At 52.1% G+C, this 27,464-nt stretch overlaps 1 protein-coding gene across 1 annotated transcript; it reads right to left on the bottom strand.

Moving 5' to 3' along the window:
* Positions 1-293: 293 nt before the first annotated feature.
* RAB15 (RAB15, member RAS oncogene family) lies at positions 294-27,464 on the bottom strand. Its single transcript, XM_032245871.1, has 7 exons — positions 27,091-27,464; positions 6,951-7,011; positions 6,033-6,093; positions 5,500-5,577; positions 4,733-4,822; positions 3,102-3,167; positions 294-2,947 (listed from the first exon to the last, which is right to left on the bottom strand). The coding sequence occupies exons 1-7, from the start codon at positions 27,212-27,214 to the stop codon at positions 2,789-2,791; spliced, it is 639 nt and encodes a 212-aa protein (XP_032101762.1). The 5' UTR covers positions 27,215-27,464; the 3' UTR covers positions 294-2,788.

Here is a 27,464-nt window from a genome sequence, read left to right as displayed (position 1 = left end):
GGCGTCCTCTCAATAACAGTGTTTCATCTTATTTCTGCAGCGTGAGCTCAATGCAGGGCAATGGGGCTTTGCATTGGGCCTCCCTGCAGGTGGCGCTAGGGAAGGTACAGAAGGGAAGACAATGTTTGCTGCTTCCGTGGTCACTCTACTGCAGTTGCCTTGCTTCTGAAGCTGCTTCTGCCAGCAATGCCTCTCTCCCTCCCATATCACTGCCAGGGTCTGATGTCACCCACCTCCCTAGTCCCAGTGTGATGTGAAACCTACCCCCAGGGACTCATCCAGACAGCCACACCTGTGGTTTGAAATAGTCTTTATTTTGTAAACATCTGTGTTTAAAATAGATGAACCCTGCTCACAATTCATATATGGACCCAAGACACAGTACACAAAGTTCACCCGTCACAGGGAGATAGTGGGGGCTCAGGAGCAAGTGGCGTGCCTGGGGCTGGGTGGAGTCTCAAGACAGCAGGTGCAGAGGTGGTGACGAGTAAACAGGCCAGCAAAGACTGCTCAACAGTCTGGGCCTCAAGACAGGCCTCAGGCCACCAGAAGTTTAAGGTGAGCATGGCTGCACCCTAAAATCTGAATTCTCCTTCTGCTCCCATACCTTTTCCCAGCCATGGCCCTGTGGATAGGGCTTATCAGTCTATAGAATCCCGATTCCATGTTTTTCCTTCCAGAACCCCTAGGGTACAGTACAAATATAATCCTTCTTTCCTGAGGGGGCTAGGAGAGACAGACAATGAATGGCACCCTGCCTGATCTTCAGGGAATGCTGCAATACTGGCCCACAAGTTGGAGCCACTGCCCAATATAACTTCTTAAGTCCCTGGCTGAAGACAGACTGAGGGCTGACATCCCCCACCTCCCTAGTCCCAGTGTGATGTGACGTAGGTCTTGATACGCAAGGAGTCCATCCTCAAGGAAGCAACTCCAGCCATAGTCACAGCTTCCTCCTAGAGTCAGCTCTGTTTCTCATTAGCCAGTGATTTATAACTCCTGCTCTCCTTTGCTTTCCACTATCTAATCTATACCCTGTCCCTAAGTCCTGAGCCACATTCTCCTGCTGTTTCCTGGTTTGGTGGTGCTACCCCCACCCCTTTTTGGAGGAATAACGAAGTGGGGTTCTTATCCTTCACGTGTGTGTGTCCTTAGTTGATTAAATGCTCAGTACCTAGTTCTTTGTTTTGGTGGCAGCCACGCAATGCAGCTAATGTGTGGCTTAAGAACGACCTTCTTCCTAGGCCTTGCCCACCTTGGGAAGGTGGGGAGGAACCCCAGTAGGGCTGGTAAATTACTTGTTCCTTCTTTAAAGGGCCTCTACAAGCTACTCTTGGGCCATATGGGGTTAAAGAAACTTCCTGAACATAGCACTCTGGAGGAGGGAGTCCTCTTCCCTCCACCTGTAGCCACAGTGTGGTTGGCAAACCCTCAAGCCTATCAGGAGCTAGAGGGCAAGATGAGTGCTTGAAGGCTGAAAAGAACAGCACCAAGCGTTTCTACCCAGGGCATTCCTTCTCTCTTCCTTTGAAGGCTTCGCCCTTCTCCCATAAACTCTGGGTCCCAGGAGAAGCTTGATTGCTGAAGGCTGGGCTTAGTCCTCTGCCTGGGAGTCTAAGGAAACAAACGCTCTTCTTACCTAAGAAATGTAAGAGGGGGCCCAGAGGCCCTGCTGCTGCTACGTTCCCCTCTGCCGTGCAAACTGCTATCCCTGGCCAGCTCTTCCTTGCTCTTAACCTGATACATAGGAGCTAGTCCTTCATTTCCAAATGCTCTCCTTTCTGGCATGCATGGTTGGCCTGACAGTGTCACTGACCCCAGGACGCTCCTTGCCCCTGGGGTACCCACAGACCTTGGTCCACACCTTTAAATTCAGGAGCCAGGTGGAGAGAAATTGTGTTCATGCTGCATGGGAGGTAGAGAATGGAGGTGACTTTGTATCCCTGCCACCCCTCATTTTGTTTCCTTCTCTGAAGCATCTGCCTCTGAGCTCAGTTCCCCGAAGAGGCAGGTGGGCAGCCAAGCAAGGGCAAAGCTCTGGCGGGGGAGTAGGAGGAGGTAGGGCGGCCCCAGGCTCGAGGACTTCCCAGTTGCCGATTCCTTCCTGTCTCGATGCTCCACTCTCTCAGGTCGCTGGGGAGGCAGGCCCATGGCACATGAGGGACAGGAGGGAGGGGAGGAGGAAGCAGCACCCTGTAGCCTTTGGTCCACCCACGAGGCAGGGTGGGGGGTTCTTCCTGGATCCAAGGGTGGAACTGCCCCACGAGCCTGGGTCCATCCCCTCAGACAGGTTGGGAAGGAAGGAAAGAGCGAGCTGCAGCAGCTGCCACACAGCAAGACACACTGGGAGGGGGGTGAGGGGCTTTGATACGAAACACACTGGAGGGGAGGGGTCAGAGAGAGAGAAGTGGGGGAGAGAGGAGAAGCAGAGAGGACACATGATGCGCGGAGAAAGGAGGAGCGGAAAGTGGCCTGGACTCCAGCCTCAGCTGTTGTCTGGGGGTGCGGGGTGGTGAGCCGGTGCTTGCGGCACGTGGTGGGGTCGTAGCGGGCCTTGGCTGGGGAAACAGGCTGAAGACCACTCCAGAGTGGACGGGCTGAGGGCAGGGGCTGCTTGAGATGACAGTAGAGCCGCTCTTAGGGCCAGGCAGGGGGAATAGCGGCTACTGATACTCAGCAGGGTCATCACACGAGAGGACAGTGGCAGAGCAAAGCCCCGGCTCCCCTGTCTGCCCACGGGCCTCCTGAGGGAAGAGGGGTGTCATGTGGGGTGCCCCACACAGGACTCTCAGCACCAGCAGCTTTTCGAAGAGTTCGCTGGGCCCTCAGGTTTGCCCTCCTCCTCCTCCAGCTCTGCCAATGCCAACTCGTTGCTGGCACGCATCCGGAGGCCTTCCAGCTCCTTCCTGTGGGCCTGCAGCACCAGCTCCGTCAGACGTGTGAACGACTGGAAACCAAAGGGCACAGGTTAGTCCAGCGTCTCCTCCTCTCCCCTGGCAACCCTGCAGCTGCCCAAGGGGTAAGGCCTCTCTTCTGGCTCCTTCTCCCACCTCTGCTGGACTCAGCCTGAGAGTGTGGGTGCCTGGTTGCCAGGCTCTCACCTCTTTAATGTTGAGGTTGGTGCAGGCACTTGTTTCGTAGAAGTCCATGCCATACTCCTTCGCCAGCTGCAAGAGAAGGACACTTCTGAAAGAGAATCAGTAAGGCAAGGGAGGGGCCCACACAAGCAGGCACAGACTTCTGCCACTGCACGAACAACCGTGCTGTTGTGATGATTGCTCAGAAGAGACAATTTCTCAGATGGGACTGGGAGCTCCAAGACAGGGTAGCAGCCAATGGGGGAAGATCCTCCACTCATACACCTCTCCGTTCTTCCAGCTGCCACCCACACCCCCCAATGCAAAATCATATATCAGGAGACAAAGACACCACACATTGTGGCAGGTGGCATCCTCATAAAAAACATGGGCTCTGGAGTCCCACAGCCCCAGACCCGAATACCAGCACTGCCACTGATGGCTAGCTGTGCAATCTTGGGGAAGTTGTTCATTCTCTGTAAGCCCCAGCTTCGTCTTCTGTTAAAGAGACTGAGAGTGTCTACCATCCATGGTTGTGGAATGATTAAATGGGTCGTACACCTAAAAACACTTGCCTTAGCACAGTGCCACACATAGTGTGCTCGATAAATGCTATCCTAGTAAGCATTTCCTCTACTTTCAAATTTGCCATGACCATGTCTGATTTTTGATACCAAACAATCAATTTAATTTTAAGTGCTAATGGAACACTACTGACTGAGGAGAGAGGGAAAAACCCTTGAGGTCTATGGACTGGGTGGACAACTTGTCTCAGAAATACCAATCTTAGCTGGGCACGGTGGCTCATGCCTGTAATCCCAGTACTTTCGGAGACCAAGGCGGGTGGATCACCTGAGATTAGGAGTTCGAGACCAGCCTGGCCAATATGGCAAAACCCTACATCTACTAAAGATACAAAAAAATTAGCCAGGTGTGGTGGCATGCACCTATAATCTCAGCTATTTGGGAGGCTGAGGCAGGGGAATTGCTTAAACTTGGGAGGTGGAGGTTGCAGTGTGCCGAGATGGCACCACTGCACTCTAGCCTGGGTGACAGAGCGAGACTCCATCTCAAAAAAAAAAAAGAAAAGAAAAAAAGTAAAAGTATGACCAATCTTTCTTTCGGCGCTCTGGGAGGATGGTCTCCCTTCATGCTTGGACATTCCCTCAGTGCCATCCTCCTATCCCTTCTGCCCCCATGGCTTCTCCAACTGTGGCTCTTAGTCTCTTCATTTGACTCCCTGTCTCTTTCCTGGGTAAGAAGTACAGGAATGTGGGGTGGGCTGGGAGATCATTTCCTGACTGTAACATGGTAGTTGCCCTGGATGCTGTCAGAGAAGAAGTTGACAACTTTAAGTCCTTCATCACTAACACGGGGATGATCTCTTAAGCAGAGGGCAATCCTGCATGTGGGGACCTGGATCTGGGAGAGTTGCTGCCCATGAGGTCTTTGTTTCTGGATGGACCCCAAATCACTGTCCTAAAGCCCACAGAGCAAGCCTTCTGAGGATGGCTGCTCCCCCAGAGCCTTAGGGTGCAGGGGATGTGTGGGAGGACCTGCCACTGGGGAACACAGCCCTGGGTCCCCGTACTCGGGACTGGCCCTGAAGGCCCAGCAGAGGACCCGGGGTGGACTCGCCTGTTCCTTCCACTTACCTGCTGCCCTTGCTCTCTTCCCACCTGCCGTTTCTGCTCCTCGTCGGCCTTATTCCCGATAAGGATCTTCTGGACACCTTCTGGTGCGTACTAGGGACAAAGGATGGACAGAACGGCCAGTGAGTGCTGCCCTCCCCCCCATTTTCCCCACATAAGTCTGCACTGCCTCCAGCCCACTACCTACTCCAGAGCCCCAGGGACAGGGTGGGGTGACTGGATGCAGATGCCAGGCTCCGCCAAGTGCCATGCCTGACCTCAAGGGTATCATGGGGACAGCTCAGGGTAGAAGACACTCTAAGACTGGTGCTTCCTTGGGTTAGACTACTGGTATCAGAGCTTGAAAGGACATTGGATGTAAGTCCAGCCCTCATTCTACAGGAACTGGGGACTCAGAAGATTCAAATGGCTGGCCCAAGGCTCCACAGCTACTGTGCAGAGCCAGGACTAGATCTCCATCCTGCAACTCTACCTGGTCCCAATTTCAGGAAAAAAGCTGCTCACAGGGCAGACTTGGAACTAACTCATTTCTGGAGAAGACACAGCCATGGAGGCCTCGGAGGGTATGGAGAGTGAGGGCATGGCAGCTTCGCCTTCTTCTCCATGTCTTACTCACCCAGAGGTCTTCCTCCAGGGCTGTGGAAGGCAAGCCTTCCTGGAAGCATTTGCTTGCCCACCCTGAGAGCTCCGGCCCTCCCATCTGGCCCTCGCCTTGCCTTCCCCGGTGGGGCACCCTCTCCCCACCCCAGCAGTGAGGTAGCATCTCCTACCTCGTCCACGTCACTGACCCACTTCATGATGTGCTGGTAAGAGCGCTCGCTGCTAATGTCGTAGACCAAAAATATCCCCTGAGAGAGAGAAATAGAGAGATGGAGGCGGTGAGGTGCACAGAGAGTGCAGTCATGGGGCCAAAAGGGGCTGTGGAACCTTAAAGGTTGGGTCCCACTCTCCCCTCTCCCTGCTCAGCATCCAGAAATGTCTCCTCTCTCAGACCCACTACTGCTGCCTCCCAGGCCCATCACATAACTCTAGAGAAGGAAGGCACCACACGCTTTGACCCAAATCTTTGACCCAGGATGGATGGTGGAAGTCAGGGGTAAGGGTGGGGGCCTGCCTGTAGCGAGTGAGCCATGAACAACGGACAGATGGATGGATGATCAGTGAACAGTTGAAAGACTGCCCTGTGCTCCCTCAAGCAGGCGATCTGTGTTTAGGGGATCTGTGGCACAGACATCTCAAATACCCAGAGCTGGGAGTGTGGGTGGCAGCTTCTCACTTTGAAACCCCGAACGTGGTGGCTTACCTGGGCCCGCCGATAGTACTGCTTTGTGATGGTCTGGTATCTCTCCTGCCCTGCGGTGTCCCTGCAGGAGAAAGCCAGTCTCTCAGAGAAGCAGGGACCATGGGAGCAGACAGGGAGGGGAAGAGCAGAGCTGGGAGACCCTGTACCCTTGCAGGAAAAACCAGGGGCTGCAGGGTGAAAAACCAGGGGTGTTTGGATCCCCAGGAGGATCTGCAGTCAGAGGCCTGGTCGTCTGTGCTGGTGCTGACCAAGCCTGTAGGGCCTTGGCCCCTCCTGCCAACTGCCCTACTGGCAGACACCAGAAGCCACAGCCAGAACAGGCCTTGGACAGCTCTTTGGCATCTGGCCACTATGGCCAGATTTGGTTGTATGAGAGTTGATCGGGGGATGCTGCTACACCCCCAGCCCCTTTGAGACCTCTGAAGGCAGTGCCCATACTACTGTGGAATTGAGAGGGAGCTCTAAACCCTGGCAAAGGGAGTGCTTCTCTCAGGCAGAGAGCCACAGTGACACCCTCTGCTACTTGGGAAAACTGTACCATGCTGCCCCAAGGAACTCTGTCGGGGTCTCACTCTAAATGATGAGGTGTGTAGCCTCCCTCCTTCCAATCTTAACACAGCGTGGCACAGCCCAAGGGCAAAGCCTAATTCTGAGGCAGATTCACAATGGTTAGTGTGCCAATTCCTTCTAATTCCTGCCCTTTGGTGCTTGTAGTCAATCCCATGAAGTTTCTTAGAGATTGGAGATTAGGCTCATAGGAAGAGATGGGCTTCTGAGACTTCGCTTCTCTCCATCACAGAGGTGGCCAGTTATCTGTTAGGTGAAGCCTAGGGATTTTACACATGACAGTGGCAGCTAAAGAGCAGCCCAAGGTCCTCTCCTCCTAAATCTGCCTCCTCCTCCTCCTCCCCAACTCACCAAATCTGTATCCGCACTTTGATGCCGTCTACCTCTATGGTCTTCATCTTGAAGTCAACCCCTGGAGAAAGGAAGAAAGCAAGAAAGTTAGAGAGGGTGCCCACTGAGAAATGAACAAGGCCCAGGTAATCACACTTGAAAGGTTTCCTTTCAGTTTAATTTGACAAACGGATGAAGTAAGGTAAAGGCCTTCTTTAAGCAGAAACTGATCCTAAGGAAGTATCTGAAGCTTTGAAAGGGGCTTTCCTTCCTCCCTGAGCTGAAAGTTGCCGAACGTAAAGGGCCTGGAGGACCCAGGAGGAGACAGAGTGAATCTGGGGAAATCTACTTCATCACTGCCTTACTCAAAAGACTTAAAACATGTCTCGTTCTAGTCATGTGTGAAGTCTTCCTATTTATACTTCTGGAGAGAACGCTGCATTTATCCTTCCTGAAATTCTGATCTCTAGGAATAGCAACCCACATTATTTGTCTACTTTCTTCCCCCTCTCTCTGGCTTGTTAATAACTGGAAGGGGTCATAGTGTCGGACCATGGAGAGAGGAGGGCTGTTCCAACACATAATTGTACCTAAAGCCTCAGCACCCAGCGAAGGCCCACCAAAAAGAAGGCCTCATGCATCTCAGTTGCTGACTCACCCGTTTGCCCTAGGAGGCGTGATTGATGAGGAGGAGCATGGGCTTTGGCATCAGGCCTGAGCTTATCTCCTCACTCTGGCCACTCAAAGCTCACTGCTATGACATCAGGCACCTTGCCTCACAGCCTCAATTTCCGCCTCAGTAAATGTCTTCATCAGATATTACCAATATCTCAGAGGGTTGCTGAGGGGAGATGTCTTCATCAGACAATTCAGCTGCAGCTGTCATGAGCTAGGGCAGGGCTGGGTTCATGCAGGTGCTTGTGACTGTCAGAGGACCTGATGAAAAGGCAGTAGCATGGTGTGTCACTGAGGGAGGGAGAAGCAGCACAGAGTTCCCACGCTCCTCCAGCCCGTGGTTGGAGGAGCTAAGCTACCACAAGACGCAGGAAACACAAGGGATTTGACAAACCCATCCAGGGCAGAAACACATTGGAGAAATTTGCAGCAAGAGAAGTCAGCACCACCAGCAGCAGCCAGCTTGCCTCTGAGTGACAACAGAGAGATGAGGGGAGATGTTTTGCTCATTGTGCCTCTCCCCACCCCTAACTGTACCCAGCCACTGTGCCAGTGATTCAAGAGCTATGTCTGGTAGGCTAATTAAGCTTCCGTCTTTGTGTACTCCCTGGAGCAAGGTCAGAAGTGGGCATGATCAGCCACGGTTTTCAGATGGGAACACGGTGGAGTTCTGAACCGTCTGCCACCAGCAGCACTGCCTGGCCCAGAAGGCCTGAAGGTGCCAGGATCCCCATCACCACTGCCACTCTACATCAGTTATTTGCCAAATGGGAGACATCTCCTCTTATCCGTGCCGTCCCCAGCTTTCTACAAACAGATTACATTTTGTCTCTTCCTTCCCACCATCGAGACCAATCGTCATTTAATTACAAGAGAAAAAAGATGCAGAATGGGCAACCTGAACTTAATCGAGTTGGTCAGACATGAATCATTTTTCGCCTGCCCAAGCTGATTCATATCCATTGAGCTGTACTTTTCCAAATGGGCAATGCCTGGCAGCCACTCTTCCATGTGTACAGAGAAAGAGTGAAGAGGAGGAGGGAAGAAGGAAGGAAGAAGGAGAGAGGCACCTGGCCTTGGGAGGCAGGAGTGTGCTTATTCCTGCCTGGATCAATGGTTGTCAGGCACCTGTTTCTCCCCAGTACCTGGCATAGAAGGGGATCAAGACATTGTTTCATGATATAGCACCTTCTCCCAAGAAGAACGAGAAATTTTGTCCAATTTGTAATCTACCTGGCTAGTCCTCACATTAGCCTAGCAAACCTGGCCAAGGACAGTGGCTTGTGCAAAGCTGTCACAAGGGAGATTGGAAGAGAGGAGGTTTGATTTCCTTTATCCCACAGACATTTACGGGAACTTCCTATGTGCCCTGCACCGTGCTCAGTGCAGACAGAGCAGTGAAAAAGACACGGCCTCTGCCCTGAGAGAACCTAGTGGGAAGGCAACGAGGGCTCAGAGAGGTCAGCGGCTAGGCTGGGTCAGCACAGCACGTGCAGATTCCAACACAGGTTTGTCTATGCCAGAGCCCACGCTGCCCTTTGTGCTGGTTCTTAGAGGAGAGAGAGAAGAGTCATGGGTAGTTGGCCAGGCATGGAAGCCCTAACTCTGTGGTGCTTGAGAAGGGCTTTGCTAAGAGAGGAACTTCCAATATTTTTTTTGAGATGGAGTCTCACTCTGTTGCCCAGACTGGAGTGCAGTGGCGCAATCTCGGCTCACTGCAATCTCCGCCTCCTGGGTTCAAGCGATTCTCCTCCCTCAGCCTCCCAAGTAGCTGGGACTACGGGCGCACACCACCACACCCAGCTAATTTTTGTATTTTTAGTAGAGATGGGGTTTCACCATGTTGGCCTTGATCTCCTGACCTCGTGATCCGCCCACCTTGGCCTCCCAAAGTGCTGGGATTACAGGCATGAGCCACTGCACCCGGCCTATGTTAAGGTACATTTTTCCCTGTGAGAGAAGAGGGGATGGAGGGAGAGGTGAAAGCAGGCAACTGTCCAAGAGACAGGACTGACAAAGAGATGGGAAATTCCATCAGAAGGGAGGCTAGGCAGTGACTCCTGACCTCCTTCCTCACTTCTTAGCTAGGTGGCTGGGGACCAATGCTGGGGAATTCTGGGGCTCACAGGACTCCCTGGTCTCACCCACACCCCACCATCTTGCAACCTAGGTCTCACTGGCCATCTGGGAACATTTGTTTTATTCGCCTTTTGGCTATCCATGTGCATTGACACATGATAGAAGAAACAGGAGGGGGTGGGGAGTTGGGGAGAGATAGCATGGGGAAAAATGCCAGATATAGGTGAAGGGGAGGAGGGCAGCAAATCACACTGCCATGTGTGTACCTATGCAACTATCTTGCATGTTCTTCAAATGTACCCCAAAACCTAAAATGCAATAAAAAAAAGAAAAAAAAAGCAGAGTAAGTCTATGTCTTCTGAAGGAGTTTCCTTCCTCCCTCCCCACCATGCACCCTTTTTTAAACTTAAAAAGGTTACCAGCGCAAGGATCTTCCAGAGGAATCTATTCCTTCTGCGCTCTGTTCCCACACAGCGTGGGCCTTCCACTGTGCCCACCTACCAGTCAGGCCCTGGCCCCAGTACCCCATCGTGGCTCCTTTCCTCTCCTCGTGTGGCTGTTGGTTTTTTCCACTGCTGAGCACTGCAGGACAAAGTCAACACGCTGGCCTTATTTAGGCCTCTCCAGGCAGAGGCTTTCTCACCCTGGCCAGCCCTCACAGCTGCTTAGCAAACTGCTCATTCACACATGTGTTCACCTATCACTGTCCTCCCACTGGAGGCTTCAGCTCCAGGGCACCCCCTCGCCACCCCTGTGCTCTCAGCAGGATACCTTCTCCACTGTTTTATGGCCCAGATGAATGCCTTTCCTCTGAAGCCACCTCCTCTTTTCAGATTTCCCTCTGTTCTCTCTGCCTTCCCTCAGGGAAAAGTCCTCTATCCACATCTCACCTCATTTTGGTCCTCATCAGCCCCAGCTGGGTACACACCCAGAGAGTCGGCCCTTGTTGCATCGTTAGTATCCATGGGAAGAAGAGATATTCTCCATCTGCCTGCAGTGGTTTCACATTCTGGCTCCTCTAAAGTAGCATTTCTCAAACTTCCAGGTGTACAAGAATCACCCAGCGATTGAGTTAAAATACAGATTATGATCTGGTAGGCGTGGTGCAAGGCCTGAGATGCCGCAGGAAACTCCCAGGTGTAGCTGATGCTGCTGTCCACATATCACTTGAGTAGCAAGCTGTTCTCGAAGCGTGTCCCTAGACCCGCAGCATCAGTATCACCTGGGACTTGTTAGAAATGCAGATTCTGGCCCCACGCAGTGGCTCATGCCAGTAATCCCAGTATCTTGGGAGGCTGAGCCAGGTGGATCACCTGAGGTCAGGGGTTCGAGGCCAGCATGGCCAACATGGCAAAACCCTGTCTCTAGTAAAAATACAAAAATTAGCTGGGGGTGGTGGCAGTCACCTGTAATCCCAGCTACTCAGGAAGGAGGTGTGGGGGCGTGGGGCTGAGGCCAGAGAATCTTTTTAACCTGGGAGGCGGAGGCTACAGTGAGCTGAGATTGTGCCAGCCTGGGCAACAGAGGAAGACTCCGTCTAAAAACAAAAACAAAAACACATGAAATGCCAATTCTTGGGCATTATAGAATCAGGCCCTCTAGGTGTAGGGCCCAGCAACCAGTTTCAATAAGCTGTCCTGGTGATTCTCACACATGCATAAGTTTGAGAACATTTGAACAAAAGCTTTGCACCTGAAGTGTCAAGAGAGGCAGCACAAGAGTTCTGTTTCTCAAGGTGTGCTTTGCAGAGCCTCAGCTTCAGAATCATGGGTTGATATTTAAAAAACCAAAAACAATGACCTTGACTTGCCTAGACCTACTGAATCATCATTTTAGAGTGAGGCCCAGAAACCTGTATTTTTAACAGCACTGTGGGTGATATTAGAAGACGGTTCAAGAGCTATATATGTCGTGGAAGAGACATCCATTGGCCTGGAGTCAGAAACAGCTCGTCCAAATCCTGGGTTTGGCACTTGCCTTGTAACTACAGGCAAGTCTTAACTTCTAGCTTCAATTTTCTTTTTTTTTTTTTTGAGATGGAATCTCAGTTTGTTGCCAGGGATGGAGTGTAGTGGTACAATCATAGCTCCCTGCAGCCTCCATCCTCCCACCTCAGCCTCACCTGGGACTTGTTAGAAATGCAAATTCTGGCCCCAGGTGGGACCCAAGCAATCCTCCCACCTCAAATCTCTTAGTAGCTGGGACTACAAGCATGCACCACCATGCCCAGCTAATTTTTTTTTTTTTTTTTGTAGAGATGAGGTCTCCCTATACTGCGTAGACTAGTCCTGAACTCCTGGGCTCAAGTGATCCTCCCACCTCGCCTTCCCACAGTGCTGGGATTACAGGCATGAACCTCTGCACCAGGCCACTTTTCCTACGTGTGGCAGGAGAATACCTCTCGCTTCCCAAGGGCTGTGGTGTGATAATTAAACAATATCTGTGAAGCACTGGCCCTGGTAGTTTTCTCACTCCCACCCTCCCTCTGCCAAATAAAGTCTTCCTGGGGAGCAGTCAGGAAAACCAGCCCAGAGAACCCTGAAGGGATTATAAAGTCCCTGCTATCCAGCTGCCCTTGCTAGCCAAGGGACTACAGTATCAGCAGCATCAGAGAGTGTGAGAAATGCATTCTCAGGACTCGCCCAGCCCTACTCAATATAGTGCTTGTCTTTATAGCACACCCCTGAGCTATGGAATCCCTCAGCTCTTAAACCAGCCCCATGAAGTAGGCAGGAGTGGGTATGATCATTGTGAGCCACAGGGAGGCCAAGTAACTTACTCATGCTTTCACATCCCACAGCTGAGCCGGACTGCAAAGCTGGTGTCTTAAAACCTATCCACGGTGTCCTTCAGTCTGCCAGGGGCTTCTCAACCCTGGGAGGCTGAGGAATCTTACCGCCTGTTCCCGCACACCCTGGCATACCCAATGCCTTTTCTCTTTTTTCCTGACGGAGTCTTGCTCTGTTGCCTAGGCTGGAGTGCAATGGCGCGATCTCAGGTCACTGCAACCTCCACCTCCCAGGTTCAAGCGATTCTACTTCCTCAGCCTCCTGAGTAGCTGGGATTACAGGCACGTGCTACCACACCTGGCTAATTTTTTGTATTTTTAGTAGAGATAGGGTTTCACTGACATTATGTGGCGTCTGGAAGTGAGGCAGGGGCACATGAGGAGAAGCCTGCTGCTATAGTCTGAAAGTCTGTTTTCCTCCAAAATTCCCATGTTGAAATTTAACCCCCAGTACAGTGCTGGTGGGAGGTAAAGCCTTTGAGAGGTGACTCAGTCATGATGTTGGAGCCCTCATGAGTAGGATTGATGCCCTTATAAAAGAAACCTGAGGGAGCCTGTTCCCTTTTCTATCTGTCACAGAGCGTCAGGCTTCACCAGACGCTGAATCTGCTGGCACCCCGATCTTGGACTTCCCGTCATCCCAAACTGTGAGCAATACATTTCTCTTGCTTACAATTACTCTGCTAAAGGCATTTTGTTACAGCAGCCCTGACTGACTGAGACACCCACCATAGCCTATTTTCAGGGAGGTCCTTGCTCCTTGCCATGGTTCATGATTCCAGTAAGTCCAGATTCATCACACTGACAGTGTCTCTACAAGACAGTCTACTTCCTTTCTTGGGTACAGAAAGAAATAGGGCACAGAAGTGTTAAGGAACAAGCAAACCACTTCTACACGGCTCCAGGAGAGGTTCTTGGAGATGCAGGGAGCCCCAGGAGAAAGTCAGAAAGATGGGCCCTTTCCCAGCCAGGTGCCCAAAGCACGGAGAGCAACTCATTGTTTTTCCTGGCACATCAGATATGCCCATCATGGTCCCTGCCACACCCGGTGCCACCCAGTGTCCCTTTCTGGCTAGAACAGCTGAGCCCCAAACCTCTGCTTAGGGAAGCAGCGCTGGATGCAGCATGTTCTTTTTGGTGAAGCAAGTTTAGACTGGACCATCAACAGGCTTGCTGGTGACCCACAGGGTGACCTGGCCAGCTGAGGCAAGGGAGCTTAGCTAAGCCAGTCAAACCAGCTCGCTCCAGGCAGGGCAGAGGGGACCAATCAGTTGGTAATGAGGGAGCATGAGGCAGACAAACATGCAGAAAGAATTGCTTGAGCCCAGGAGTTCCAGACCAGATGGGCAAGAAAGTAAGACCCCATCTCTACAAAAAATTAAAAAAAAAAAAAATAGGTGTGATGGTGTGCACCTGTGGTCCCAGCTACTTGAGAGGCTGAGGCAGGAGGAGCAGAAAGAAGCAGAGGCCTAAAGATGATGAACATGCTGACCGGAGTTGGGGCTGAGGACACTAGATCCTAGCACAGCCACAGGTCCAGATCAGACTCCAAGTTCAGCCCATGGGTATCCACAGAGCACGTGCCCCTTTTCTTAGTGACACCTGAGAGCACCTCAGGATTGGTCACTGCTGCCAAATGGCTCCCCCAAGCTGGTGGGCAAGATGCTTCAACAAAGAGGCTAGAAGAAGGACCCCTAAACCATCTCTCCCTGCTCCTTACTGCCCCATTTTTGTCTTCTAGCCTCAGCTACACAAAAAGAACCTAAGGGGCAGAGAATATATTTTGTGGCTGACCAAGTATTTTGTTTGCTTGTTTTTTAAATCTGTCCCCATGCCAGCACAGTGACAGGCATAAGGAAGCAATTCCAAAACAAATTCTAAATAAATAAATCGGCCAAGCACAGTGGCTCACACCTGGTAATACCAACACTTTGGGAGGACAAAGTGGGAGGATTTCTTGAGCCCAGGAGTTTGAAACCACACTGGGCAACAAAGTGAAGCCCTGTCTCTACAAAAAATTAAAAACAAACAAAAAAACCAGGTATGATGATGTGCACCTGTGGTCCCAGCTACTTGGGAGGCTGGGGCAGGAGGATCACTTAAGTCTGGGAGGTTGAGGCTGCATTCCAGCCTGAATGACAGAGCAAGACCCTGAGAAAGAAAGAAAAGAAAAGAAAAAGAATTAATTCCATGAGGGGAATACCCGCCATCCCAGAGAGCATAAGAAGGGCTGTGTGCCTGAGGCTTGGCTGGCCATGGTGGCTTATGCCTGTAATCCCAGCACTTTGGGAGGCTGAGGTGGGCAGATCATGATGTCAGGAGTTTGAGACCAGCCTGGCCAACGTGGTGAAACCCTGTCTCTACTAAAAGTACAGAAATTAGCTAGGCATGGTGGCCGGTGCCTGTAGTCTAAGCTACATGGGAGGCTGAGGCAGGTGAATAGTTTAAATCCGGGAGTCAGAGGCTGCAGTGAGCCAAGACCATGTCACTGAACTCTAGCCTGGATGAAACGAGAGACTCTGTCTCAAAAAAAATTTAAAAAATAAAAAAATAAGGGCTGTGTGCCAGAGGCTTAAGAGCAGGGAGACGTGTCCTGCCACCTGATGCCTCACAGACAAGAAAAGCTCCTCAGTGAGGTGAGGGTGCCATTCAACCATGGCCTGAGGCAGCCCCAGACCCCATCCTCTTCCTGCTGTGACCCTGGCTGTGTGGTCTCTGCCCCAGCAGCTGCTAGGCCACAACTGGAGCCCTAGAGTGCTGGGACAGCACTGCTGCTGGAGAACTGGGAGGACAGGCAGGGCCCTCCTCTGGGCACCAGGGACAGAGGCAGGACAGAGGGATGAGGCAGGGGAGACACCCGGCACCCACGTGGCTCCTAAGCTAGCTCGCCTGTGTGAGCAAATCGGAAGAACTTAGTGCCCCCTCCCCCGCCCCAGTGCAGCAGTAGAGGTGCTGTGATGCCTACAGAAAGGAGGAGGCAGGGCACATCCAGACTAAAGAACAGTCCTTCCCATCAATGTCTGCCTCTCTAGAAAGCCCTAGAAAGCATGGAGGAAGTATGGCTCAAGAAACGGAGTGGCCTGGCCATCAATAGCACAACTGGGAGGCCAAGTTTGGTTCCAATCCTGCATTTATCACTAATTACCTGCATGGTGTTGGGGAAGCCAGTTAGTCTACCTTTGCCTCAGTTTCCTCACCTGTAAAGTGGGGGTGACAGAGAATTCTCAGAAAATTTTTCTGAAGATTATGAGATAAGGTATAAAACCCATATCACAGGGTCTGGCACACAGAGCTTTATTAAATGTTAGCAGAAGCAGCTGTCAAGCCCCCTTAGGGAAGGATGAGATTAGTGAGCCCAGAGCTGCAGGAGGGCGTATGGGAAGAGCTCTAGGATGTAGAAGGAGGCTTATGTTGGGGAGAGGAAGGAGAGTGGGGCAGAGAGGTGAAGCCCAAGCCAGCACTCGGCTGGAATGTTTCAAGGAAAAGAGGAAATGCCACCCCCTGTAGGGCCCAGATGGCTCCCAGAGTCTGGCTAAATTCTGGCACAGGTAGGGTGTGCCTACTAGCGGGCCAGCACCTCATGGGTTAAGGGCAGGTACCAGCTTACCTGCCTACCACACATGCTTTAGTGGAAACAGGGCTGCCCATGGGTGCCAAATGTTATCACCACAATCAACCGCAGCCCAAAGGACCAGCAGTGCGACCTGAGCTTTCCATTAGTAATGAGACTCCACAACGAGGAACAACCTAATACACCTGAAACCCAAGGCAGACACCCAATCCTCGGGACCAGGCTGGCTCCAGTTACCAACCGCAGGTCCCAGGAGTGCCCGGCCCCTCCCCCGGCAGGAAACCAGCATGTGCGGGCCATGTGCACCTCCTGTGGGTTGTGGCAGGAGGTCACCTCTAAAGAGGTCACCCTGTGCAACCCTAAAACACCAAAAAAGACCCCATCCACACAGGGATCACAGGAGCTGATGTGGTTTGGCTGTGTCTGCAGCCACATCTTGTCTGCTCTGGTGTAGGCAGAGATGAGGGATCAGTGCCTTAGACTAAGGTCAGTGTTGCCTGTTGCTCAGGGTCACAGCTGGTATCAGATGATGACTATCAGCTCAGCCAGGTTGCTGGAGTGACCCTCCAAGGTGACCTCAGCAGCCAGGGCACTCTGGAGTAAGGAATCTCTAGGGCTCGAGCAGTAGGGCCATCCACTCCCTCCAGCCTCATCATCTTAAGGGTCTCAAGCCGGGCATGGTGGCTCACACCTGTAATCCCACCACTTCGGGAGGCCAAGGTGGGAGGATCACTTGAACCTGGAAGTTCAAGATAACTCTGGGCAACATAGTGAGATCACATCTCTACAAAAATTTAAAAATTGGCTGGGCACGCCTGTCATCCCAGCACTTTGGGAGGCTGAGGTGGGAAGAACACCTGAGGTCAGGAGTTTGAGACCAGCCTGGTCAACATGGCGAAACCCCATCTCTACTAAAACTATAAAAATTAGCTGGGTGTGGTGGCAGGCACCTGTAATCCCAGCTACTCGGGAGGCTGAGGCATGAGAATCACTTGAACCTGGGAAGTGGAGATTGCAGTGAGCCAAGATTGCACCACAGTACTCCAGCCTGGGGGATAGAGTGAGACTCTGTCTCCAAAAAAAATTAAAAAATAAACAGTTCCAAGAAACCAATATTACCTACAACTTTCCTCAGGGAAGAACAGAAGTCCTCTAGGAAAAATGCATTCATTCATTCCTTCATTTATTCATTATTCGAACTGTTATTGAATGCTTCCTATGTGCCAGGAACTAAGCTAGGTACCAGAAGACAAGCCATCAACAGTACAGAAAGATTGTTGTCATCAGAGCTTCCACTCTAGTGGGGAAGACCGATACAAGTGATGAATACCTAATTTCAGAGAGCCATATGTGATCAGGAGCAATTGAGGATAAAGAGTAGAGAGTGAGAAGACCCAAGCGTAAGCGACTTGTTGGCCAGAGGAGACCTTTTAAAGGAGGTAACGCTTGAGCTGAGACCTGAATGACAAGAAAGTACCAGCGGGGAGATCCAAAGAATCAGGTAGAGGAAGCAGCAAAGATCCCGTGGCAGGACACATTTCAGTCACACTCACAGTTCCTTGGAAGAGAACAGGAAGAGGGTCAACAATACTCTCTCCTCTGTTACAAAAGGGGAAGTGCAGCAAGGCTCCTCCCTTCTCTCAGGTCTTGTGGGGACCCTCATGGGTGCACTTGCATCTGTACTGTTCACTGCATTTCTTCTAGCATCCAGCTTAGTTCCTGGAACATAGCCAGCATTCAATCGCACTTACACTTGTCTGGAGGCGCGAACCTGAAGAATGCACCAAGAAAACTCTCAAACCCCAGCAAGGCCAACTTCAGAACTCCCTGCTCCTATGTGATCCAGAGATCTCTATACATGGAATAAACGGCATGTGTAAAGCCCACCATCCCTGTGTACATAGTAGGTACACAGTAGGTATACTGAGTAGATAATCAGGATCAGTGTTCTCTGTCCCCCCCGCCTTTTTTTTTTTTTTTGAGACAGGGTCTCACTCTGTTGCCTAGGCTGGCGTGCAGTGGCATAATCTTGGCTCACGCAATCTCCACCTCCTGGTTAAAGTGATTCTCCTGCCTCAGCCTCCCGAGTAGCTGGGACTACAGGCATGAGCTACCACGTCCAGCTAATTTTTGTATTTTTAGTAGAGATAGGGTTTCACCGTGTTGGCCAGGCTGGGTCTTCCCCTTGCTTTTCCCACTGCCTTGTGCACAGACCTCCCGAGAGCCTTGGTAACATGTGCAGTGTGCTCTAGCCACTGCCTCTCACTCCCCATTGGCAGGACCCTGGGCCTGGGTCTCACTTCCCTAAGCCTGCTGCTTAGGCCAGCGGTCACCACAGAGGCAGCCAAGAGCCACCAGGCTACTGACCACTCACTCCTGCAGCCTCCTTCTCAGGCAGGGCTGTGCTGACTGGTAGCAAAAGGTTCAGGGAAGAAGAGACTGGGGCCTAGAGACTCAGAAGCAAACATCTTAGAAGGAAGGGGGCTTTCAGATGCACCTGCCCTCACGCACAGTCAGCAAAGCAATCTCCTAGCAAGGGGTTTCTTGAACTTCAGCTGGTTAACCATGGTGTGGCCACTCCAGCTGGCCCCAGCAAGGCTGAAGAATAGCAGCCCCACTCAAGGCGTTCTCCACAGCACCGCCTACAGCAAGGAGGATGTGTGCTTCTTCCACCCCCATGGCCCCTGGAGAAGCCTACCTAGTCTTCAAAACTCCACTCAAATGTCACTTCCTCTCTGAAGGCTTCACCAGCCTCCCCAGGAGGGATTTCTCACTCCTCTGTGATTCCAAAGCATCCTGACATTTATTTTGCATAATATTCTGGTTGTTGGGAGGTCTGGTTCCCAGCTACACTGTGAGCTCCCAGAGGGCAAAGCAGCATCCTGTTCATTTCAGACTCTCGCGGCTTGGCAGCAGATAGATCACTAAGTAGTATTCAACAAAGTTGAGTAAATGAAAGAAAAAATGAATGAGTGAGCAAGTGAGTGAATAAATGGGTGAATGAATGAAGTCAGCACATACCTAGAAAAAAGATTGGCAGAGAGAAAATTTTAATCAGGGAAGAGCAATTAGAAAATAACACACATGTTTTTTTTGAGACTGAGTCTTGCACTGTCACCCAGGCTGGTGTGCAGTGGCACAATCTTGGCTCGCTACAACCTTTACCTCCTGGGTTCAAGCGATTCTCCTTCCTCAGCCTCCTGAGTAGCTAGGATTACAGGTGCCAACCACCACACCCAGCTAAATTTTTGTACTTTTAGAAGAGACAGGGTTTCACTATGTTGGTCAGGCTGGTCTCCAACTCCTGACTTTATGATCCTCCCACCTCAGCCTCCCAAAGTACTGGGATTGCAGGCGTGAGCGACTGCGCCTCGCCATAACCCACAATTTAAAGCCAGCTGTTAGCCCTTCTATAGTTCATGGTGCCACAGTCATAGAGCTCTCAGTAAATTTTTTCTTTTTTTTTTTCCTGAGACAGGGTCTTACTCTGTCACCCAGGTTGGAGTACAGTGGTGGGATCACAGCTCACCGCAACTCTTGGACTCAAGCAATCCTCCCACTTCAACCATCCGAGTAGCTAGGACTACAGGCACATGCCGCCATGACCAGTCAATTAAAAAAGTGTTTGTCAGCCAGGCATGGTGACTTAGGCCTGTAATCCTGGCACTTTGGGAGGCCGAGGCAGGTGGATCACCTGAGGTCAAGAGTTTGAGACCAGCCTGGCCAACATGGTGAAACCCAGTCTCTACTAAAAATACAAAATTAGCTGGGTGTGGTGGCATGTGCCTGTTAATTCCAGCTACTCAGGAGGCTGTGGCAGGAGACTCACTTGAACCTGGGGGACAGAGGTTGCAGTGAGCTGAAACTGCGCTATTGCATTCCAGCCTGGGCAAAAAAAAAAAAAAAAAGAGAGAGAGAGAGAGACGGGATCTTGTTATGTTGCCCAAGCTGTTCCTGAACTCCTGGCCTCAAGCAAGGCTCCTGCCTCAGCTTCCAGAGTAGGTAGGTTTATAGGCACAAGCCACTGTGCCCAGCTATAGTTCTTAATAAATATATTACCAAAATGGTGAGATGAGGGCAACACTCAGATCTCATCCTCAGAGGCCCTCCCCCTGGCCTCCTCTATCCCAGGCCCTACTCTCCCTCAGGGGGCCATGGAAGGGGAGCAGCCTGCACCCACAGCAGAAGCACAAGGTCCCTCAGCCCAGAGCTCTCAGGTGGGGTAGAAAAGGCACTCAGACACTCCCTTGGCTCACAGGAGAGAGCTTCTACGTGAAAACCCGTGGGAGGGACTTGGGATTAAGAATATGCCCAGAGCAAGTGTGGAGGAACTGAAGGACAGGAGATGGCTGGAGTTCAGATCTCCTCCAGGCAAGATGGGAGGGATCGCTTCCCTCAGGGCCTCTCAGTTATAACGCAGGGCTGATGATTGGCCCTTCCTCCTCTCCTCAGTGGGAGGACTTACCCCCTTGTGCTCCCCTTGACAAAGCTCACTGACCATAGAGAAGCACCAAGGAGAGGGCAGAGGCCTGTACAGAAAACGGGCAGTTTCACAGGGAAACTGCTGCAAAGATTAGATTACAGAAGGTGGCACTCTGAGAAGAGCTGGTGATCAGGGTAGAGGGGTCATGGCCAAATATCAGCTTCCATGTTATAAAGCTCATCACCAGCCTGTCTGGGGAGCAGGGAGAAGGGGGAGGAGGAGGAAGGAACGGAAAGCAGGGAGTGCACGGAGGTAGGAGGAACCGGTGCTCCCAGCTGTGGGTGCATCTGCGGATCTGTGAGCGTGGCACAGATGCACAGAGCAGCTGAAACCCTCTGCCGGCTTCAGATACGTTCCTTCCCAAGGGTTATGTCCTTGGGAAGCAGCGGGAGGCCGGGTCTGTGCCTGTGTCAGGAGGAGAAACAGGCCTGAGGCAGAGCGACACCTGGCAGAGGCCCAAGCCTTGAGGCAAGGCCAGCCCATCCTCTCCTCTCTGGTCACCCCAGTGCTTCGCACCTCCTCACCACCTCATTCTTCCTTCTCAGACTCTGGCACTGCCAGGGGAAGGGGGGCACTAGAGCAGAAACGGTAATGAAACATAGCTTCCTATGTGCTCCCCTGGAATGTAAGCCAGCTCCTTGGTTTCTGTCTGTTTTGGTCACCACTGTATCCCCAACTCCTAGCACGGCACCTGGCACATAGTTGGTGCCCAATAAATAGTGCCTGAATGACGGAGTGCACTAGCGACGGATACACAGGACGACCTCCTAGCACACTGACCGTGTATTCATCTCTACAACATCCTTAGAGCTAGGAATAATAATAATACAAAGATAGCAGCTATTATATGATCCAGGGCCCTGCCAAGTGCTTTGTATGTGCTAGGCTCTACAATCTTCACAACAACCTTTAAGAAAGACTCTGTCACCATCTTCAATTTACAGATGCAGAAACGAAGCACAAAGATGTAATCAAGGTGTCTGAAGGCCACAGAGCCAGTACCGCCACAGGAGATGTGTGTGTTCATCTAGGCTCTTTCCATTCTACTCATTCTTCTTACCTTCTCTTCCTTTCTAGGTAGTTGGGGAACAGAGTAGGTATAGACTGGTCTCAGGCTGCCTGAGGGCTGGTAAAAACCCAGCCCTGACCCCCTCACAATGTCACATTGCGTTTGTCCCCAGCTACTCTCAGTCTAGAAACCTGCAAACCCCAGGATTCTAGTGTCTAAGCACATGCCCCAATGTCTGTTAGGTCACTCTGTTCCAGGCTTGGATCTAACCCCACCCCCTCCCTCACCCTCTTGCACCTCCTCAGTCACAAGCCCTTGCCCCAGGCAGCCAAGCCAGTCCCAACAGAACTCCCTGAGAAAGGTAACACAGCAACCCAGCCTGAGAAAGCACCCTGAAGCAACAGCAGCCCAACCCGTCCAACCAGATCACAGCCACACAGGCCAAAGCTGCCTCCTCACCCAGAAGGGGTGCAGCCTGGAGGGTGGCTTTCAAAACAAAAGCTCCAGGGACTAGGTGACAGGTCTACTCAGGGAAGACTAAGGATGGGAGGGAGAAAACCAACTCCTGATGGGAGTGAGGTAGCTCATGCCTATAATCCCAGCACTTTGGAAGGCTGAGGCTGGTGGATCAGGAGTTCGAGACCAGCCTAGGCAACATAGTAAACCTCATCTCTACAAAACATACAAACATTAGCTGAATGTGGTGGCGTGCACCCTGTAGTCCCAGCTACTTGGGAGGCTGAGGCGGGAGGATTGATTGGGTTTAGGAGATTGAGGTTTCAATAATCCATGATTGTGCCACTACACTCCAGCCTGGGTGACAGAGTGAAACCTAGTCTCCGAAAGGAAGGGAGGGAAGGGGAGCGGAGGGGAAGGAGGGGAGAAAACCAACAACTCCTGAGCAGTGTCTTCAGTTTCCATTTGTGGTTTATATCATCTCACTCCTGGACACCATGCAGAAAGGTCCTGAAAGGCCCCCTGAACATAGATGTCCATGTGTGACCTCTCCCTACCTGGTCATGGCATAGGTCCCATGAGATCCTTTCAGAAGTTGCCAGGTTGATTGGTTTGAACCACTCCCCATTCAGGAGGGAAACCAGAGCAGGTGACTGTGTGGAAGTTCGTGTTGGTACCACCAGGGGTGAGGAGCCATTCAGAGGCTCCTTCATGCCCAGATACTACTGCAGGCCCTGACTGGTCTCCCTGCTTCACGTCTGAACCCCTTCTTCCAGCCAACCTCATTAGGACCCTACTCACAAACCTTTCCTACCATTGCTAAGGCTTCCATTCCACCTCCTTAGCCAGGCTCTCAATGCCCTCTGCCAACTGATCCCTAGGTTCATTCATTAATTTAACAACATGCATTGAGATCTGCCTGGCCCTGTACTAGGGACTATGAAAACAATGAGGAATAAGATTTGATTGCACCATCAAGGCACTTATAGTCTGGGAGACAGAGAGGTAAACAGGAATGTTCTCGTACTTCTGAAGAGCCCCTTCTGTTGCAGCTAAACTGCCTAGAGCCCCATGAACGCCCACTCAATCCCACCTGTTTTCTCTGCTCATGTTACTCCATCTGCTCTCTTCTGCTGCAGGAACTGATGAGCAGCCCACACTGGGGCCTAGCTTCAGCCTTCCCTGCCGGCTGTAGATCACAGGGGCCTCTGTCTTCCCCAGCCTCCACCAGCACCTAGTCATGGCAATAGCACTTACCCATCCCTTCCTATCACCATTCTCTGGCTACCTCATGGTACATCTTTCATCATAATTTCGCTTCTGATACCCACTGTGAGACTTTCGTTAAGAGTAACTGTAATGATCATAATTGATCCTTTATATTTGAAGAGTGATTCACCAAGTACTTTCAGATATCTCATTTTGCCAATAGCTCTTTTTTTTTTCCCTTTGTCTTGCCTGTCCATCTAGATTATGGGCTTCTGTGGGTAGGAAAGTAGACTACAATATGTCTTTAAAAAGCCTGGCAGAGGGCTTGGTAGGGAATGCTCAATTCATTTGTTTAAGGTAGTCCTTTGGGGACCCCCCTGCACCAACCCCCATCCAAGCCAGCACAGCTGCATAGGAAGGAAATGCCCATGGCAGAGATCCAGCAGCAGGGCCACCTGCCCGCCTGCTGGCCAAAAAGAAGAAACGGATGGGGGAAAGGACAGTCAGTGTCTCAGTCTACCAGGGAGGTCTCTCACTGCTCCCTGGCAGGTTCTTCTCTACAAGACCACAGGCTGTTAAAGCAGAGTACACAGTAAATCACAAAAGTACTGGCCTAGGTGATATTAATATGAGCCAAGAAGCCGTACTATCTTGGCAGTCACTGGTGAATTACCTCATTTTCTTAATTCACAAAAATAAAGCCCCCTGGGAAAGGTGCTTCAATCAGTGCCCGGCATGGCCGTGTAATGTGTTTTAGACAATGCACAGTTTGAGAACAGTGACTGTGGGTACTGTTCATCTCAGAATCTCTTGGTCTTAGTGCAGAGCCTGGCATACAGGACACGAATTTTTTTATAAAATAAGCAAATGAATATGACCTGGTAGACTCATTTCCTTGGCTCCTTGATCTGTGTCCTGGCTGCCCCTTCTACCTCCTTGAGAAACTTCCCATATCACTTAAGGAAAAAGATTTTCTTGACCATCCAACTCTTTCCCTTAAGTTTTAGTTAATACTGAAAAACACGCCCAAGAGAAGGGAGAATCACAAGTCCCTTAATAAGCTTTAAATAAGAAAGCATTTAAGATACCCAGTGGGGCAGATTTTAAAAGGCTGGTGTGAAGAAAGACAGGTTTCTTTCTATTCCATGGAATCCAAACTCCTAAAGAGTCCCCTGCCGGGCGCGGTGGCTCAAGCCTGTAATCCCAGCACTTTGGGAGGCCGAGGCGGGTGGATCACAAGGTCAAGAGATCGAGACCATCCTGGTCAACATGGTGAAACCCCGTCTCTACTAAAGCTACAAAAAATTAGCTGGGCATGGTGGTGCGTGCCTGTAATCCCAGCTACTCAGGAGGCTGAGGCAGGAGAATTGCTTGAACCCAGGAGGCGGAGGTTGCGGTGAGCCGAGATCGCGCCGTTGCACTCCAGCCTGGGTAACAAGAGCGAAACTCCGTCTCAAAAAAAAAAAAAAAAAAAAAAAAAAAAAAGAGTCCCCTGTCCTGTGGAAAGAGGAACCCTAGAGAATTCTCTGAGTCTTGTGGAAAGGGGGACCCTAAAGAGTCCTCTGTGTCCTGTGGAAAAGGGGACCGGCTGTCAGAAGCAGAGGAAGAACTTTGGGAGCTGTCTTTAGGTTTTAGGCCAATATACCAAGGGCCTTGAGGGGAGACGGTGCTGCAGAGATACCCCTACTTATTTTACTGATTCACTTCTGTGCCCAAAGCGGTCAGCCCTGGAGGTTTTGTGGAAGTCCCTGTGACCTATCTAGTGTTCATCTATTAGCAGAAGGTGTCTAAGAAGGGAGATTACAGGGGAAGAGACAAGAAGGGTGGGTGATTAGAGGTGCGAGGCAATGAATCTAAGGAGAGCAGGAGCCTCAGAGGGCCATCCTGGTATTTTAGAAACAGGGGTGCCCTCAAAAAGGAGGGTACATGTCTCCCAGGGGAGGCTGCCTCCCACAGCACTAAGCAGGAGTACCAGGGCTTCTGAAATGAGGTGGTTGAAGAAAGCCCTCATAAAGTCCAGGTCACCCATAGGACTTGGAATGTGACCCGGAGAGCAGGTGCAAACAACTGCTCTTCAGGCAAAAGCCAGGGCCTCCCAGGCAGCCCACAGCTCTCTGCAGATAGCTCAGTAGTCCCAAGCACCAGGCCCCTCTCAAAAATAGCCACTCCTAGTTTCCTTAAGGGATAGCCCGCCGCCCTTTGTCCCTGAGCCCACAACCTGTCCTCAAACACCATCTGGTTCCTCTGCCACTCCCTCCATCACTCCCATGCTTTCTCCTGCACCTGCCTGTTCCCTAAGTCCTCCCGGCAGGCAAACAGCCTTGGTGTCTCTAGGCCCCCCTTCTTTCTGCAATGTCTCTCATCCAAACCATGGCTCAGCCCAAGCTCCTGGGTTTCCTAGGAACTGACCTTACAGCTCCTCTAAGAGAGATGGACACGTTTTGTTCCCTGACCTGAAGTGCCGTTGTTTCATCCTTCAAGTTGGTGAAACAAAGAGAGAAGAAGACTCTAAGAGCACAATGATAATGGCAATAGCTGTAAGAACGATCAGCATTTATGCAGCTCCACCATGTGTCTGGCTTAACAAACATTATCTCATTTAATAGTTACAACAACTTGGGAGGTAGGTGCCATTATTATACCCATTCTACAGATAAGAAGCTAAATAAAGCTCAGAAGTTAAGCAATATTCAGGGTCACTTTGCCCCAAAGTGAGGTCTCAGGTCTCTCTGACAACAAAGCTGGCTTCTTAACTAGAAGGTTCTGTTCCTCCTGGCTGTATCTGTCTGCTCCCACTTCTCCCTAGGTAAGGGGAATGGGGGGTGGACGTGGACAGAATCCTCAAGAGGAAGCTGAGAGCTGGGGCCATCCCTAATGGCAGCAGGGACTTCGAGGAGAGCATTCCAAATGGATAGCCAGCCAGCCAGCAGGTGTTTCCAGGGGCCTGGGCCATGCAGAGGCTATTCCTGGGCTGACCAGGGCAGCAGGTGAGGATGGAATTCCTTCAACTCAGACTTCTCAGGGAGGGGCCCCTCACAGTCTAGGAGAGAGCGACTGTCTCAGAGGGGCGGCCATGGACCCACACCTAGCATCATAGTGCTGTCCGGGATGCCACCGGGCCTTGTCCCTCTAACCACATGCTCCAGCACTGCCAAATGAGAGATGCCCTAAGGTGGGTCCCGCCTGTCTTCTGACTCCTTGGTCTGGGCAGGTCTTCCTGCCACTCCTCTATCCTCTTTAGCCTCCCTCAGAGCAGACACCTCGGCTCCTCTTCCGGCTCCTCTTCCCAGGCGCCAGGGGCTCTTCACCCTATCTGTGCCCTCCCCCAGGTGTCCCACCTTGCAGCTTACCTTCCCAACTCTGCCCTGGAAACTCGATCCCTGCGGCCCCTCGGTACCTCCTCTCTTACCGTCCCCCCCCACCACCACCCCGCCCTGCTGGCTCCACCTTGGGTCACCACTGAACCAAGGGCGCCTTAGTGACTCCGGTCTCCACCCTGACCCCCTTTTCCCCAGCACAAGCTTCACTTCCCCTCCCCCTCCAGCTGGGGGTGTGGGGATGTTATTCCAGCGGCTACGATTCTTGCTGCCCCAGCTCGGGGTACCCAGGCCTACATCCGCCCTGCCCACCCCGCCCGGTTTCTCGGTTTAGTGGGAGGGAAGACTTTCCGGCGAGAGGCGGGAGACCCCACCCCTAGCCCGGACAGCAGCAGCAGGGACCCCCTCACCTGCCGGAACCTACGCTCACCCTGAGATTTAACCCGGGCTCCGGCCTCCGCGCCACCGCCTCCAGCCGGAGAGACGGGTAATTCCTCCCAGGCGGGGGACAGGAGCGGCGGGGGAAGGGGCCGTCGGCCGGGAGGGAGGGGTGCCCCGGGCCACCGCCCCTTACCGATGGTGGAGATGTGCGAGGAGTGGAACTCGTTGTCGGTGAAGCGGCACAGCAGGCAGGTCTTGCCCACCCCGGAGTCCCCGATCAGCAGCAGTCGGAACAGCACATCGTACTGCTTCGCCATGGCTGGGGCCCCAGGGGCCGGGGGGCTGCGGGCGGGCGGCGGGCTCAGCCCTGCTCCGCCGCTGCCATCGCGGCCCGCGCCCGCCCGCCTGCCCACTCGCCCGCTGGGTGCCGGGAAGCGCGGCTGTGGCGGGAGCCCGGCGCGGCGCCTGTTCGGCTCGGCTGGGCTGGCGCGCGGCGGTGGGAGGAGAAAGCGGCTGCGGCCCCTGCCCGCCCCTTCCCCTGCGCCGCCGCCGCCGCCCAGGAGCGAG

This window comes from Sapajus apella, unplaced genomic scaffold (genome assembly GCF_009761245.1).
Source record: "Sapajus apella isolate SASKATOON/1434 unplaced genomic scaffold, GSC_monkey_1.0 scaffold59, whole genome shotgun sequence".
In the NCBI taxonomy this organism is placed as follows: Eukaryota; Metazoa; Chordata; class Mammalia; order Primates; family Cebidae; genus Sapajus; species Sapajus apella.
The sequence above is the reverse complement of the archived record's forward strand: the minus strand, read 5'-3'. Positions and strand labels throughout refer to the sequence as shown.